Source organism: Bombina bombina, chromosome 4 (genome assembly GCF_027579735.1).
Source record: "Bombina bombina isolate aBomBom1 chromosome 4, aBomBom1.pri, whole genome shotgun sequence".
Lineage (NCBI taxonomy): Eukaryota > Metazoa > Chordata > Amphibia > Anura > Bombinatoridae > Bombina > Bombina bombina.
In genome coordinates, this window is record NC_069502.1 from 1005764858 (window position 1) to 1005783193 (window position 18336).

Below are 18336 nucleotides of genomic sequence, written 5' to 3' on the forward strand. Positions count from 1 at the left end.
GAATGATGTCTAGATCAATGATCAATCTGATCCCCCAAGCTGTCAAACACACTACCACAGATTTCATCAGCTTAGTGAAGCACCACAGAGAAACAGAGCTGAGTCTAAATGGTAGGCATGTGAACTGCCATAACTCCCACTTCCATAGAAACTGAAGAAGAGTAAAACAAAGGATACATTGGAAAAGACAGCTATGAATCCTTCAGATCAAGATGAACGTACCAATCCCGAGGTAAAGTAGGTTTCTCAGATGTATGTGCTCCATCTTGAAGTGATGGTATCGGACAAAGTAAACTGGGCGGTAATTCCCGGTCTTTTTGTGCACAAAAAACATGTTGCTCATGAAAACCCAGAACATGAGGTTTCTTGACAGCCCCTATGAGAACCAAATTTTCTATTACCTCATGTGCAAGAGCTTGATTTTTGGAATTGTAAGGGGAAGAACTGAGTAAGTGAATCTGAACTGAAGAAGAACAAACGCTAAATGAAAACCCTTGGCCGTCTGGAGAACCCACCTGATCCTGCTTAATCTCTGGCAACTGCAGAGTTTCCTCTAGTTCTGGTAGCTCTTGCTGTCCTTGGGAAGAAAACTCTGTCAGGTTGGTGTGATGATTAAGCCTTTCCACTCACTTCACTCATCACAATTCAGGAGGGGTGGGGGCATGAAGGGGTTAATATCACTAAGCCTCTGGTTCCCAAAAACCTTTAACTCTACAAAGGACCTTAAAGGGACACCAAATTAACCCCCAAATCCTGTCCACACCACCTCAGTTTAATAAATCACTGCCACCACCAAAAACTCTGAATAAAGGGGCGTCTTGGAAACCCCAACTAACTCACACAAAATTAACAATTAAGTAACGTGCCTTTAACCTTGTCTCTTCAGAGTGTGAATTCGGATATTAGAGCCCAAAGACAGAATTAGATTTTATGTGTTTAATAACAAAAATACCAATACAGGTTACACAGTGCCATATTATAAAGACATTCAAAATAACATATGCAAAGTTACAATTCTTTCAAATAAAATGGGACATAACATAACACACTATATACGCTTATTACCAAGTTCCTTGAGATATGTGGAGAACCTGCGTCCATGATGTTAGTCCTTCTGGTCCCAAACAAGTTCTGACTAGAGTTTCTCTGTAATATTAAGTTATATCCCAGTTTCCTTTGTCTTGTCAAGGCCCCCGCCCATGTTATAATTTACGATTAACTCCCAGTATCAAGAAGTACCATACAAGAGGGTGGGGGGGGGGTCATAGATCACAGCATTCCTACACACAGAAGTTACACAAATAAAGAGTGGTTCACATTAAACCTGGCAATGCTGAGACCACAATACCACCTCTGCTGGGTAGCTGATCCAGATATCAACTACTCCACATGAGTATATCATGCATGACAGTTGGTATTAAAGTTCACGGGCAAAGCCATACCCTGGTCTTGAGACCATAACTGCTGAATGGCCGGTAAGAGCTCCCTTGATATAATCCGGGCCCTTGTAATAACATGACTCTGGAGTGCATTTTTAATATTTGCCTAAGCCTTATCCAAGTCCATAAAAGTAGACACATTTTTGCTGAGTTTAGTAATAAAATCGTCAAAGAGCAGGCAGGGCTACCGAACTCAATTTGTTAATGACATAATTGCTAATTTTAGGGTCCGATTTCATAAGAGCCGCTCTGCACCTTTCAACAGAGAATTCTACATTGGTAGTACCAATGTGACATAGAGCCCTTTTAACACACTTCTTAAGAGCCACAGCGTCCAAAGGCACCTCAGCCTTAAAGGAACAGTCTACAGTACACCAGAATTTTTATTGTTTAAAAAGATAGATAATCCTTTTATTACCCATTCACAGTTTTGCATAACCAACACAGTTAAAATTATACACTTTTTACCTCTGTGATTAACTTGTATCTAAGCCTCTGCAGACTGCCCCCTTATTTCAGTTCTTTTGACAGACTTGCATTCTAGCCAATCAGTGCTGACTCCTAGGTAACTCCATGGGTGTGAGCACAATGTTATCTATATGGAATACATGAACTAACGCGCTCTAGTTGTGAAAAAAAAATCAAAATGCATTCAGATAAAAGGCAGCCTTCAAGGGCTAAGAAATTAGCATATGAGCCTACCTAGGTTTAGCTTTCAACTAAGAAGACCAAGAGAACAAAGCAAAATTGATGACAAAAGGAAATTGGAAAGTTGTTTAAATTACATGCCCTATCTGAACCATGGAAGTTTATTTTTGACTAGACTGTCCCTTTAAGGCCAATTATTAGATAACAAAAAGATTTGAGCCAAGTCCTGTGACAAAGTAATTTATCTTGAATGGATTTCAATGACTTTTCCTAGCCCTTACACAAGGGTCTCTGCCATTTTTTAGACAAAAATTGAACCATGATCTAACAAACACAGGGGTCTAGCACTCTTTCTGTCCTCAAATTATTAAACCCCTTCTTTTCTTGAGTCCTGTGCATCCACTTTGCATGGATTTGTGACTGGAAGCCAACTAGATGAGAGTGAAAGTCTAATATCATATGGGTTGAGCAATAACTCACCCTGATCATCATATAAGATATTAGGGTCATAAAAGACAGGGAATAGGGAGTGGTAAGGGTTAAATTCTTCATCAAAAACAATGTTCTGATCTTCCATAAAGTCTGTGTAAACCACATCAAAGACTATTTCAGGCGCTTCAGAAACAAACGTATCCTCACACATATCTTGAAGACCCAGCAGGTTCTTTAACCCCTGTAGCTTCCAGGGCAGAGGATCTAGCATGACCAAACACATCCTCAACGCTGCTCCAGGTCTGAAGCCGGCAGTCTCCTCCACTGACAGACACAGAGTGCTGCAATTGTTTGGGGCGTGAGTTGAAAATTGTGACGTGGTGCACGCTTAACGGCTGAGCAAGCCGTAATACCAAGATCCAAGAAAAACCACGTTAAAGCAGCACTCTTAGGGAAAATTAAAAGTCACTTTATTAGATTCCTTTAAAATGGCACATTCCAACAATGTGAGGATAGACACAAGACATCCTTACGCGTTTCGTGCCTGCTGGCACTTAGTCATAGGATCATGGTCATAGGATGACTAAGTGCCAGCAGGCACGAAACGCGTAAGGATGTCTTGTGTCTATCCTCACATTGTTGGAATGTGCCATTTTAAAGGAATCTAATAAAGTGACTTTTAATTTTCCCTAAGAGTGCTGCTTTAACGTGGTTTTTCTCAGAGGATCTAGCATCCCTAGATGATACCTTAGGGAGAGAAGGTTTAAGCCTTTTCACAGAGTCAATGATCAGAACAGGACCGCCAGGCACATTTAGTAGGGCGGGCAGAACGACCCTCCTCTGAAGGAGAATCTTCATTATCAGATAGTAATTTAGTTTTGGAATGTGATTCCTCTGATAATGACTTTAAAGGAGAGTCTAGATCCAATACAACATTTTGATTACTTATTGTTACATACCAGAGAAACATCCTGCAACTGGTCCCACGTCTATAAGCTTATAAGAAGTACATGAAACACTTAAATATTCATTTAAGTGCAGTCTGTAAACGCATGTATACATCTGACACTTTGAGGCTTGGTTAGGAGTCTGAAAATCAGCACAATGTTATTAAAAAATAAGCAAAACTATACATTGTTACAAAAACACACCCAGCTATTTAAATAGATCACCTACAAAACATTTATGCAAAGAAAATCTAGTGTACAATGTCCCTTTAAGCAAAATATGAAGCCTCCTGCTTTGTAATAAAATTGCTTTTAGCCCCTTTTTTGTATGTCTGTTTCTCTTTCACCTGTACCTCACCCACCCCGAATTATAAGCCCATATACTTAAAAATTCTGAAGGAAATAATATGTAACACAGTAACAGGGATGCGTTGGTACAAAATCCATATGTTCTCTAGGGTGAAAGGTAAAGATGGCAGTTATTGTAATTTGTCAGTCTAAAATGCATATACCATTCAGTCCATGTGTATTTGCTTCCCTTTCTAATTCAAATCAATTGGAATTAAGATGGCCGTCAGTTTTTGTAGTCCTGCCCCTATTTTATGTCAAAACCCATCATAAACTGCAAAACAATAGCCAATCATGTGAAATACAGTGGACTTGATCTAATAGCCGCCATATTTAGTTGGGGCATCATTCCTACACCGTTCCTATTACATATATATAGTGCATTTTAGCCAGTTGTAGTTCTGAGAAACGTGAATTTAATAATGTTTAAGATTGTTGTTTGAATTACAATAAATTATATTAAGAAACCTTATTTGTAACACATTATTAAATAAAACATATATATATATTTACCATGGTCATATATTACATTCTATGATAAAATGTTTTGCGGTGCCCATATCAATAATGGCTATCGCTATTTCTCTATCTGGATGAATGGAACACCGGTGTTCTGGCAGATCAGCCAATTCCTGTAAAACTTCCGCATACACACATTCCTCGTACAGCCTTCTCATTGGTTGAGGTGTCGGCCGCAGGCAAAGAGACAGGTCACGTGCCACTATCTACCGGAGAAGGAGAAGTGCCTGTGGTGGCTCCGGGGCGGGGACATACTTCCGGTGTAGTAAGTGACTGAGAGCTTCTCGGCTCCGGCGCAGGGTGTCACCAACATGGATAGTCAAGGCAGGAAAGTCGTGGTGTGCGACAATGGCACAGGGGTGAGTGTTCTGTGTAATTGTGGGCGTTGGTTGTCATTTCCCCTCTGTGTGTAAAAGAGCTTGGGCCCTGGCAGGACTGAATGGTTGTGACATCTTAGGGTGGTTGAAGTAGTTCAGGTCTGTCAGTGTGATCAATGTCAGTATGATCTACCTGCAGCGCGGGCCATCCACAGTGTTCTCTATGAATCGTGTCTTCTGTACTCAAGCACAGAACGAAATACCTTTCAGATGAGTGGGCAGAGTGAGAGAGAGAACTGGTGGCCGGTTTTTTTGCACTGATTGAAGTCATATAATGCTAACACATAAACCATTGGCCTAAAACAGCCGTGGGATTAGTTTTATAGACTGGCTGGTAGTCACCTTATACCCGTGATAAGCCTTAAAGGGTTAAGTCAAAATTTAAACTTGCATGATTCAGATAGAGCATGTCATTTTAAGACACTTTTTACATTTTTTTCTGTCTTCAAATGTGTTTCGTTCTCTTGGTATCTGTTGTTGAAGAAGAATATGCACATATCCTACACTAGTGGGAGCTAGCAGGTGATTGGACACATTTGTCTCTTGTGATTGGATAACTAGATGTGTTCAGCTAGCTGCTAGTAGTGGAATACTGTTCTTTCAGCAAAGGATAACAAGACAATGAAGCAAATTTGATAATAAAAGTAAAATGGAAAGTTGTTAAATTGTATGTTCTCTCCAAATCATGAAATAAAATTTTAGTGTTTCCTGTTCCTTTTAATCTGTGTTCTGTGCATGTGGTTTTCTAATGCTGTGCAGGCATTTCCACAAAATTGCATAACTCTTTGTATGCTTAGCTTATATTTTGCATTTTATAAATATTTATTATGCAGCACTTATCTGCAGTGCTTTACTATTCTGTGGCTGAACTTGTTCCTGCTTGCCCCCCACCTTCAGTGAGTGGAAAAAGGTGCGTGCCCTGACTTGATCAAAGATGTGAAATATCTTCAGACATAGAGCTGTGACCTCTTTGGTTTATTATTGTACTACCATTGACTTTTTGTGCTAGTGAAAGCTGGTAAATATAAGGAATTGAAGGAAAAACACTTTTTTAGTATTTCCTAACTTGACATTCTTTAAGCAATTGTTAATAGATGATGTAGATTGGATGCTTCTTGATTCGGGGGGGGGGGGGGGTAGACCGGAAGTTATTGCAAGAAAGCCTTTATAAGTTAAAGGGGCATAAAAGTCCAAAATGAAAATACATGTGTTAAGATGTTTTTATGATCAAACTAATTTTATAACTATTTTTGTAATCCCTGCAAATGAGTTAAACACATAGTTAAAAGCTAGCTCCAGAGCAGCAGTGCAGTACATGGAGCTAGCTGAACATATCTGGTGAGCCAATGACAAGAGCCATCTGTTTGTAGCTAAAACTCACCAGCTAGCTCCGTGTAGTGCATTGCTTCTCCTGTGTCTAACTGTGTTTGCTTTTTAACAAAGGATTCCAAGAGAACAAAGCACATTTTATAATGGAATTCAGTTGAAAAGTCCCTTAAAATTGCATGTTCCATCTGAATGATCTAAGTTAAATTTTGACTTTAATGTACCTTTTAATAAATGAGCATTGTGTTTACTGCTTTGCTATTTATTATTCAACAAATAAAGTTGTTTAGGTGTATTATTGTCTCAGCTTTTATTCCCACAGAAATGCCTTCTAGGTAACCAATTACTAGGCAGTAATTTAATTTATTGCTCTTCTTACATATGCATACTGCACACTTTTAATAGTTAATTTGTTACTATAATGCTTTATTTAAAATGTTTAAATTTTAAATGGACAGTAAACACCTTAAGATTTATATATATTTAGTTATGTGTAATAAAACGACTTTGCAATAAAGTCTATTGATTTTGCTCCCTTTTCATGTAATTTAGCTCTGAAAAATGAGCAATTTCGAATTTTTGAATTTAAAATGCGTCCTGCTTCCTTCTCAAGGCTAACTGTGCTTCATATCTATCCCTGATTGGCTTTAACTGATAACATCTGCAAACCAATGCATTTTATATTTACTTTATGACAGTGGCTAGCTTTGTTGTCTGCAGACTAAAGCCCAGATTGGCTCCTTCAATTAAGGCAAATGGGGGGGGGGTTGGCTATGGGAAAATAACTGCACTAAAAAGGATGTTTGTTTAGAAAATGCCTTGTCTAATATGTTATTCTTACAGCAACACAACAAAAAATGTCTTGCAATTTCAAGGTGTTTACTCAAAATAGCAGGAAATGTGTCATATCTAGATATCAATAGAAACAACTCTCACATTTTTTTGATGGAGTGGGACAAGGCTTTACAAAAAAAGTAGGTTTAATGAGCACACAAGAAGAAAATAAAACAATTAGAGACCAGCGCAAAATGAATTGAATACAAACACCTATATATAAGGAAGATTCCCAATATTACTTCCAAAAGGACAAAAATTTAAATATAATACAAAATATAAGTGCGCAAAGTGGATGCTAAAGTAAACAATTAAAAAGGGGTTTTAAAATAAACTCAGAATTCTGAATGTTTGACCATGTGCAAAAATTTAAATCTAATATATTCAAATGCAGAGAGGTTTTTTATAGGTCCTCACACCAAAGGGTTAAAATTAATTCCCATATACTTCGATTAAATTAGTGATGAATACAAACGTGAAACAAACCACATATGATTAAAATATATATTGTATTTTATAATGCTTAAAAACATGAAATAAACAATTTGAAAATACTCTTTCTAAAATTATGAATCTAACATTTATTTATTTAATACAATTGATAGTGACCGGCCCTAACTTATAAAACACATCTAAATTAATAACACACCTAAATTAATACCACATAAATTGATAAAAGGACAAATATGATCACAAAATAAAGTGTAAGTTTTAAGGACTCAGATGGAAACTTTGTAATTAGTCCCAAAAGGAAAGTCCCAAACGATGTCCTTCCCAAGCTTTCCACAAAAGCACGATGATAAGCAAGAAAAATCTTCTGATTCCTCCCAGCTGGTCCTGAGCAGCGTCTAGGTGGGAGACAGAAGCGTCCACTTGAAATTGGTGTATATAGTTTATACAACAAACAAATATCGGTACTTACACATAGGTACCGAAAGATCAGCGCCGTGCCTGATTCTCATCAAACACAGGTGTCCCAGTGTGTATAGGATCCACACAGGCTCTTCTCACAGCCTTAACACCAGCTCACCCTTGTGCAATCATGACACAAACAATTGTAAAAGCTTCTCTCTGCATTTGAATATATTAGATTTAAATTTTTGCACATGGTCAAACATTCAGAATTCTGAGTTTATTTTAAAACCCCTTTTTAATTGTTTACTTTAGCATCCACTTTGCGCACTTATATTTTGTATTATATTTAAATTAATGAGCACACAAACAAACATTTTTTTAAAGCAACCAACTGTAATACATTTTGACACATTTTAAAGGAAAAGGAGCACAGTGGCTCTTTGACTCAAGTGAAGAATTGTATACCGTAAACCATAAGTAAAATAAAATCTTGCATCGCACTATCACAAAAAATTTGCAATATGATGGTAAGACTTTTTAAAGTAAGATATTAAATTTTATTTTTTTGTTGCATCCAGTATTTTAAAAGGTATAGCGTTTTGAAAGATACATGTTCTTGTATATTAATGTCATACATTAACATAAATTGTTTTAATTATATTTTGTGCAATGAACACTAAGTACCTTTTTACTATTTTAGCTTAAAGGGACATTGTACTGTAACCTGTTCCATTGTATTTGCTGGAGTATATTAAATAGTTTACAACTAACTCCTTTACCTTTATTTTGTCTTTTGAAATAGTTTATTAAAACTGCCACCTATACTATGAGTACTTTAGTGTCCTCTAATTTATGTAAACAAGAATCGTCAGCAGCTCAGTAGGGAATGGCAGATTGTAAGCTGCTCATTGGTAATTGTTCTAAGTATCAGTATTTGTCTATAGCGAAATAGATATAAGGATGCCTGTTTTTGCAACACTCAATTTTCAGTAAGCAAAAACACTATTGTATAAAAAATGTAAACCTAAGGCAGCAATCTGATGCATTTTATATACTCTGCAGCTGGTATCATAAGGTCCTGGAAACACTTAAGAATCCGTGAAAATGAGGTGTCGGCTACATTTTTTTAGTAGCCTGATAAAGGTGTTATTATATAGATATATGTAGAATAATGAAAAATATTAAAACTCTGAGCCCTTTCTCCTGGAATTAGTGAAGCCTTTATCTATTCAACCTCTAATGATTAATTCAAGTACTTATTGTTTATGTCTGGGTCCCCCCCCAAAGCTTAGACTACATTGATGTAAAGGTTCATGCAGAGTAAACAGTGCTGCATGTATTACATAGGTCAGAAATGTCTGACGGATTTAACTGAGCCTGTTTATTGAAAAAAAACTTTCCCTCATATCCCTTTATGGAATAAGTGAAGCTTCAGATTTTTAAAGAATAACAATTACATTTTGCTTTTTGTTGCATTTTTTTTAACCTTGTCTGGACACACCTGGGGCAGGCAATGTGTACATAGATTAGAGAAAAGGTATCCATTTGTTAGTGCCTGACGAAGAAAGAAAAAGTTGCTTTACTAAACAGAAAAAATAGGCAATTGATCAGTTCTCAAAATATTGATCAAACGGCATATTTAGTTCTTTCCTCCTTTGTGAAGTGGCGGTGTGCTGGAGGCCAGTTCAGCTTGGAGGCCGAGAGTGCAGGTGTTTACCTTATTCCTGCACATATTTCTGCTGCTTTAGAAAATTATACGCTGTGGCAGGGAACCTGTCCGCCCAAGCTTCCTGGTGGTACTTAAAGTGAATGTAAAGTTAAACCCTACTGGCTTACGGCATTGGATAGACTTTTAAAAATTAGGCAGAGTTTAATTCATCAAATTTTTTATTTACTCCAATTTTTACCTTTTTTAAAGCTCCAACAATAAGCACAGCTCTCCCGCCCACCATATTATGTAATTTGATTGACAGATGACGATTCTTAAAACAACTAATCCTTGTTCCCCCCCCCGGGCCATGATGTTTATGCAAAGGGACTGAAGTTTCTGAGGTATCAGCGAGAGTGAGCATGTGCAAAAGTTCTGTGTATACATGAGTCTGTGATTGGCTGACTTTCACATGATACAGAGGGCCAGCAAATTGGATTCAATTTAAAGAACTATTAAATACAGTAGATTTGCATAATCAACAAATGCACGATACAAAAGGCAATCCAGTAGTACTTAGTCTGAACTTCAAATTTTAATGTTATGTCTATTTCTACTCCCCCTGTATCATGTGAGAGCCATCAGCCAATCGCAAATGCATCCTATATTATAAAAGGCCAAGTGTGTTTGTCTGAAGCCGTCATGCGCAGACAAACACACTTGGCCTTAGAATGACCTCGCACGCCCACCTCCGTAGTTTAAGCAGTGCACAGCAGAGAATAGACCTTCGCACACGCACCCACCCGACCTCGCATGCGCACCTCCGCAATTGTAACAGCAGCGCGATGATCAGGTACAACCCGACCTCGCACGCGCACCTCCACAATTGTGAGAGAGAACTCAAAAGAGAGGGAGGGAGAGAGAGAGATAACTCAAAAGAGAGGGGGGGAGGGAGAGAGAGAACTCAAAAGAGAGGGGGGAGAGAGAGGGAGCAAGGGTTGGAACCGCGGTACCTAAAAAATTGGCCCGTGTACACTGGCTTTAGGACTAGTATACGTATATTCTGTGAATTCTTGCACATGCCTAGGTAAGCTCATGCTAATTTCTAAGCCCTTGCAGGCCACCTCTTATCTCAGTGCATTTTGATTTTTTTTTCACAGCTACACAGCGCTAGTTCATGTTTGCAATATAAATATCTTTGTGCTCACTTGCTTATGAGTCAGCACTGATTGACTAAAATTCAAGTCTATCAATAAAACTGAGATAAGGAGGCAGTCTACAGAGGCTTAGATACAAGGTAATTACAGAAGTAAAACGTATGTTAATATAAAAGTGTCAGTTATGCAAAACTGGGGAATGGTTAATTAAGGGATTATCTATCTTTTTAAACAATAACCATTCTGGAGTAGACTGTCCCTTTTAATATATGTATTTCTTAATATTAAGTTCTTAGTTTGTAATTTTATTTTTGAGGAAACACAACTTCAGTTTATATTTTCATAATTTATTGTAAATCGTGATGCTTGATTAAGATGTGCGTTCGCTGTTTTCTGAATTCTTATTTTTTACTTACTGCTCTCAGCGTAGGCCTTGACAAATCCAGACAATAAGCCACGGCTCATACGTTTTTAGAATGATTCTATGTGTTTTCCTTTCCTGGTCCTTAACCCCTTCAAGCCGTTAAGATGTTCCATGCCGTCCTAACAGCGCTGGGCTTTAACGCCGATAGGAAGGCATGGAACGTCCTACCATATATGGCATCCTACAGCTTCCCCCTTGACGTAGGCAAGGGTTGGCCTGGGGGGGTGCCTAGCAGCTTAGGCAGCCCCCCATAACTTTGTTCCGATGTTAACACTATTCTGTCACAAAGGGGTTAAAAATGTATTGATTGCATCATTTGATATAAACTTGGCAACTTCTGCCTTAGTTTATTAGGACATGAAACCCAAACATGTTCTTTCCTGATTTGAAACAACTTTCTAATTTTACTTAAATATCCAAATTTTCTTCACTCTCATATTATCTTTTGTTGAAAAGTAGGGAACATGCATGTGTTTGTGACACTATATGGCAGCAGATTTGCAAGCATATTATTTGCGAGAGCACTAGATGGTAGCTCTATTTCCTGACTTGCAGTGCTCTAGTTAGACCTCTACCTAGGTATCTCTTCAACAAAGAATACTATGGGAACTAAACAAATTTGATAAGATGTAAATCTGAATCTTCTTTATTTTTTTTATTATTTAAAATTGTATTCTCTGTCTGAATCACAAAATAAAATATTTGGGTTTCATATCCTTTTTTTAATATGAAATAAAGGTGTGGGAAAAATAAAGTAATCTAATCTAAGGCGTTATTTATTTCAAGAGCATTGAACTGTGATTTTGTGCATTAAAGGGACGTGAAACCACAATTTTTCTTTCATGATTCAGATACATAATACAATTTTAAAAAACTTTTCCAGTTTACTTCGGTTATCAATTTTTTTTGTTTTCTTGTTATCCTTTATTGAAACGCTGGTATGTAAGCTTATGAGTGTGCACGTGTCTACAGCACTAAATGGCAGCAGTTTTGCAACAGTGTTATACATTAGCAGGAGCACTAGATGGCAGCACTATTTCCTGTCATGTAAGCGTCGGGCATGTGCACGCTACCTACCTAGGTATCTCTTCCACAAAGAATAACATGAGAACGAAGCAAATTTGATAATAGAAGTAAATTGGAAACTTTTTTAAGTTGTATTCTCTATCTGAATCATGATATAACATTTTTGGGTTTAATGTCCCTTTTAATGATAAGTTTAGGAATACCAAGATCTACAAATGTGCCAGCCTGTTTTGGACAAAAATAGAAAAGGTAGATTGAGAAAGAAAAAAAAATAAATAAAAAAAATAATATATATATATATATATATATAAAAAATTTTTTTATGGCCCATGTACTAATACAGAATGTAAAACATGCAGGGCCTAGATGAAAACCTCTCAGAGCCATGTCAATTAGGCTATGGGGTCGATTTAACAACCCCTTCAGCAGGCTTTGCCTGACTACGACTACAGGTTCTCACAGTCCGTATGTAACAAGCAGTGATCATTGGACCGCTGCTTCCCTAAGCTTTCTCCACCTCTTAGGTGGCGAATTTCAATCTTCCTGGTCTTATCCAATCTGGGAGATTGACAGCTCCTGCCAGTGCGTGATTGGCTGTGCACGGGCAGGGGGCGGTGTTGCACAAGAACGCAGAATTACATTCTTGTGCAATGCTTAATTCCAGTAGCGGAATTCAGTCCGCGAGAGGCGAGCTGTGGCGGACATGGGCGCATATGTATGCCCCTGTCTGCCGCAGCTTGATAAATCGACCCCTATGTGTTTTTTATATTAGTTTTATGCTGCATGTTATGTTTGCTTTAGTCTTTGTTACAGGTTTTAATATTCTGAATTTTAATCACAGGAGACTTTGCAGTTTTCCCCAAATACCTTTCCTTGCAAAATCACTTTACTTGCAAATCATGAACTGGTGCATTCACCAGAAGTTTTTTTTCTTTTCTTTTCTTTTAAAGGGATATTAAACAGTGCTTCCTTGGTGAAAACAAATGTTAAATCAAAGTAAACATAAAAAGAAACCACTTGTATAAAAAAAAAAAAAAAAAAAAAAAGCAGCAAAAACTTGTTTTCTTTCAAAATTAGCACTTAGAATTTCTCAGTGTCTCCCATGCCCTCAGTGTGATAAGAGTGGAGCATTTAAAAAAAAAAAAAAAAAAAAAGTTTTATTCTGTCAGTTATTAGCAACTCTAACCCCCTGTTATCTTTTCTATTCTCTTTATTGTAAACCAGCCTAGATGTTTTATGACATCAGGCTAAGTGTCAACTGGAGCACAGGTGAAATAATCAACTGATTAGTAAACATGGATATGCACCTGCTCTCACCGAAGATAATCCTGAAAATCTGGCCTGTTAGAGAGGCCTGAGTACAGGTTTGAAAGCCAGTGGGTTAAGATATTTCCTGCAGAGCCCACTGCTCCTTGAAGGGCTGTGACACTGCACAAATGTAGTGTAAAAACAAAAGGGAAAATACATTTAAAGGGACACTGAACTCATTTTTTTTCTTTCGTTATTCAGATAGAGCGTGCAATTTTAAGCAACTTTATAATTTACTCCTGTTATTGCATTTTCTTCATGCTCTTGGTATGTTTAGATGCCGGCCCATATTTGGTGAACAACCTGGGTTGTCCTTGCTGATTGGACAGCACCAATAAACAAGTGCTGTCCATTGGTCTGAACCAAAAATTTGCTGGCTCCTTAGCTTAGATGCCTTCTTTATCAAATAAAGATAGCAAGAGAACAAAGAAAAATTGATGATAGGAGTAAATTAGAAAGTTGCTTAAAATTGCATGCTCTATCTGAATCGTGAAATAAATAAATTTTGGGTTCATTATCCCTTTAAATAACTAAATAATACACATCACAATGATTTCTATTCAGTATAAGGCACTGCTTAGTGCCTTTTATATTACAACAATGATACAGACTGTTTAACATTTCTTTCATTTCAAAAACTCACCTATGATGGTTTTACAGCACTCTCTTCCCCTATTTCTGACGTTCTGTTATTAGTAATTTCCTTCTTTTTCTTCCTCTTGAGGTTAAGTTTTTGATTATAATTTGTTCAAATTGGTAGAATGTCATTCTCCTGTGCTATACTAAGAAAAGAATTGATTGGGCTTATCGGTCAGCGTATGTTTTTTTGTTTTGTTTCACAGAGTGGTAAAGTGCAGCATTGGTACCGGAGGTTAGTTTGTTTAATTCTTAAAGGGGCACTCAAGTCAAAATTAAACTTTTATGATTAAGATAGAGCATGCAACTTTTCAATTTACTTCCATTAACAAAGTCTTTTTTTATATTTACTCTTTGAGTCGCCAGCTCCTACTGAGCATGTGCAAGAATTCACAGAATATACGTATATGCATTTGTGATTGGCTGATGGCTGTCACATGATACAGGAGGAGTGGAAATAGATGTAACTGAAATTTGTCAGAAACAAATCTACTATTCAGTTCAGACTAAATGCTATTGCATTTTCTTTTTATCACACACTTGATGATTATGCAAATCTACTGTATTTACTGGTCCTTTAAGGGGGCACTAAAGTAAAAAAAATAAATAAAAAAAAATCCAATTTAATTCAGTTATCAAAATATGCACAATCTTTTTATTTGCACACTTTCTGAGACAGCAGCTCCTACTGAACTTGTTCATGGATTCACAGTACATGCATTTTGTGATTGGCTGATGGCTGTCGCATGATACAGGTTGAAGGAAAATGAAAGTAACTGGAATTTGTCAGAACCTACTTCTAATTTGAAATTCAGATGTGCTGTTGCATACTCCCTTTTATTATGCATTTGTTGATTATGCAATTCTTTTTTTTATGAAGACTTCCATGATTTTAGGTTGTGAGGGGTTAGCTTTTTCTGTGTGTTAATTATTGTGTTTTTTTTTTCTCCAGATGAGAATTTCCCTGTGTCTATCCTTTAAAAAAACAGACCCCCTGTCGTAAATAGTTTCACTTGAGCAAACTTAAAGTGATTGTGAAACTTAATGTTTTTAAATCAGGTCTGGAATCTAAGCAATATTTTACAGGGATATTAATTGATCACTTGCCCCAAGGCAGAACATGCTGTGATCAGAGATATAATTGCAGAAAATGCAGCATATCTGCAGAAAGAATAGATAACATGCAGGAACTGTTAGCTCTTTTTTCTTTGCAGTGCTGCTCCACATCAAGCTGTCATTTTCAAACAGTGCAGTGTTCTGGCTGCACTGTTTAAATTTTCTTTAACGCAGTGCAGCCAGAGTGAAGCACAGTTTAAAGAGAACAATCAAATACAGGGCAGCGCATTAATTGATGTCTGGTTCTCAGAGTTGTTTTTTCAACCCCACCCTTAGCCTTTCCCAGTGTGCAAAGCTGGGAATCCTGAATATTGTTCTTATGAGCAATGCACCTATAACTACATTGTTACCTTATAATTATGTGATGTTAGACCAAACGCAACAGAAACAAATTTATGAAATAACTATTTGAAAAAATTGACACTTTTTTTTTCTCTGCAGCTTATTTGCAATGCAGATTTCAGCAGCTGCATATTTTATTAAACTTTTAAAAATTGCTTTATTCTCCAGATAATCAATGCATTGCAATTGAGCTGGTGATTTAGTGTAACTGCTTAATTTAAAAATGTATTAATTTCAAATTGACCTGCAGAAAAGTTTTCAATAAAAAAAAAACAAAAAACATCTCATTGCAGAAAGTTAAAAAAAAAGTTTTGCCTCTGGAATTACTTTTAATAAAGATGCGCTGTAACTTTTTAATCTAGCTGTGCCATTTTAATACCCCACGCTCTGGCCACTCCAAAACTTATATATTTTGTGAGCTAAGGGTTTGAATTGTTTTCAAATCGACATTATTGCCGTACAGCACTTTCTTTTTTTGCTAAAGCACCAAAAAGTTTTTGGGTGGTGGCATCAGCTGTTCATGTTTGGAGAAGTGTAGGCAGGATTTTGGGATTATGTGGGTTGACCCTTATACCCTGGTAAGGATTTGGGATCAGGCGGCTAGAGACTCTGTGAGGTTAACCATTTCATGCCCACACACCCGGTTGTCACAGCTTGGCAAGTAGCTTTGTTTGTTGTAAGCTGGTAGCAGTGGTAAATATTTGTGAACATTGATTTTTGGGGTGGTGTAGTTGGAGGATTTTTGGGTTAATTGGCGTGGCTTGTAGGCCCAGGTAAGGAATTGGGATACTGTAGCTGGAGACCTTGTGCTGTTAACCCTTCATGCCTGCACTCTCCCCACTGTCGCAGCTGGACAAGTAATCCTGTATGTGGCAAATCTGAGGCAGAGGCTGGTGTTTAGCCCTGCTTGTAGTAAATTGACTGTTGCTGGTGAGTTTAGTTAACCCTGTTTTGTACACTGGTTGTAGTGGATAGGGGTTATGGATTAATTAATCCCTCCTTCCCTTGTTTGCTTAGAGTCTCACTGGCTGAGTTGGTATAGTGGTACACCCCTGTCTGTGACACATTCTCTATCCAGTCAATGTAAGTTTTATGTTTTATGTTGTGTTTCTTTTTTACTCTTCAAAACACAAAATCTGGCTTTAAAGGGAAACAAAAGACTTTGAGATTTTAATTTAAAGTTTAATTATGCATAGTATAAAAAACAAACTATGCAATATATGTTTTATTTTGCCTCATTTTCCTGTAATTTTTTTTTCTTTCAATTTTGAAAATTGGTAGTGCACACTGCAGACTTCACAAGCCTAACCTTACATATCTGTCCATCATTGGCCTCAGTGTGGGGGTGATTAGATATACTACAAGACAATGCAAGTTTTGCAACCAAAACAGTTGCAAGGTTTGTCTACTTTAGTCCAAATTGGCACCTCCAGATAAGGCAGTTGTGAGAGGGGTGAATTGGATATAAAACATTTTTTTGCAGCAGTATATATTTGCAAAGCTTTTTTTAATTTATTGCACCACTAAAGTTTGTAATTACAAGGGTATTTATGTCCCTTTTTAAAATTGCGGTAGTAAAATATTTAAACATGCCAAGCACCCTTTTCCTTCCTAAGATAGGGAGAGTCCACGGATTCATTCCTTACTGTTGGGAAATACAACACCTGGCCACCAGGAGGAGGCAAAGACACCCCAGCCAAAGGCTTAAATGTCCCTCCCACTTCCTCATTACCCCAGTCATTCTTTGCCTTCCGTCACTTCAGGAGGTGGCAGAGAAGTGTCAGAAGATTCAGAGAGTCCTGAAAAAGGGTATCTGCCCTTCGAGATAGGACTGGAGTTTTTAAGTAGTCATGTCAACCTCTCAGTGAGAGTATTGATGAAAGTTAGTCTGGAGATGCAGGGTTAAATTTTTCTGTGAAAACATCCAGACTACTGCTAAAAGCTCCTAAGCAATCAGTGTTGACAAGTTTCACTGCCTGCTTTCTATCACTCAAGTCCATGTCAGGAGCGCTGCTATAAGATTGTCACACTTGAGAGGCTGTGTTCTGTTCCACAACATAGATCCTGGAGGTAAGATTGTTTCAATTTTTACACATAAAACGCTATAACAGGGTCACAGTGTGACTCCTTTATACCTTGATAGGATCCAGGGTTAATATCCTCTGAAGGAAGTTTATTGAACCGTTGGGGTTAATTAATCAGTGCATTAATTATTTAAATGCTGCTTTGTGTGATTTTTTTTTTTTTTTCCTTGGGCTGAAAGACTGTGTTTTTGGCTGGAACAAACAGTTTTAACTTTCGTTTTTGAAAGTGTTGCACAGCTCCTATTACTTTCTGTACTTGTAATAACAAGTACTCCATGTGACCGGGTTTGGTCTATGAGGAGAGAGTTTCCTCTGTTAACTGTCCTGGGTCTAGGAGGTGGTGAGTGCCCCAGCCATTGTATAAAGGTGCAGTTTTCTATAATTAAAATTTTTTTTTTTTCATTTGTGTCCTTCTGTGGGTATAACCTGAGCTATGGAGGACTCTGACATGTTAGAAGGTACTCCTTCTGTACTAAATCATACCTGTTTATATTGTGAGGAGGCCTTTGTTTTCCCGCCCACTCAATTATGTTCCACATGCCTTAACACTGTTATAAAATCTAAGAAGGGAGACAAGCCTGCTAAGGCTCTTAGTCCCTCTGAGCCGTCTACCTCTCAGGACTCGGCGTCACGTGAGATCACTACCCTTGCTACATTATCTACTCGACATGCAGTTTCCCGTAGCACATCTAATCCTCCATCCGGAGGGGGCCTTCTTTCTGCGGACTTTGCCGCACAGTTACAAACGGCGGTGTCTGCGGCCCTCAGTGCATTACCTCGCTCTAACAAACGCAAGAGGTTAAACATAGCTCTCCTGACCCGGAGTTATCTAAATATTTGTAAGATTTTGCTATTATGTCCCAGTTATCA

The 18336-nt window shown here is 37.6% G+C and overlaps 1 protein-coding gene across 1 annotated transcript in view; it reads left to right on the forward strand.

The window, feature by feature from the left end:
* The first annotated feature begins 4522 nt into the window (after positions 1–4522).
* ACTR2 (actin related protein 2) overlaps positions 4523–18336 on the forward strand; it is a 160218-nt gene continuing 146404 nt past the window's right edge. Inside the window, exon 1 of the mRNA XM_053712095.1 lies at positions 4523–4692. Within this exon, the coding sequence (XP_053568070.1) occupies positions 4645–4692 (48 nt within the window). The 5' untranslated portion in view covers positions 4523–4644. The remainder of the gene's footprint in view (positions 4693–18336) is intronic.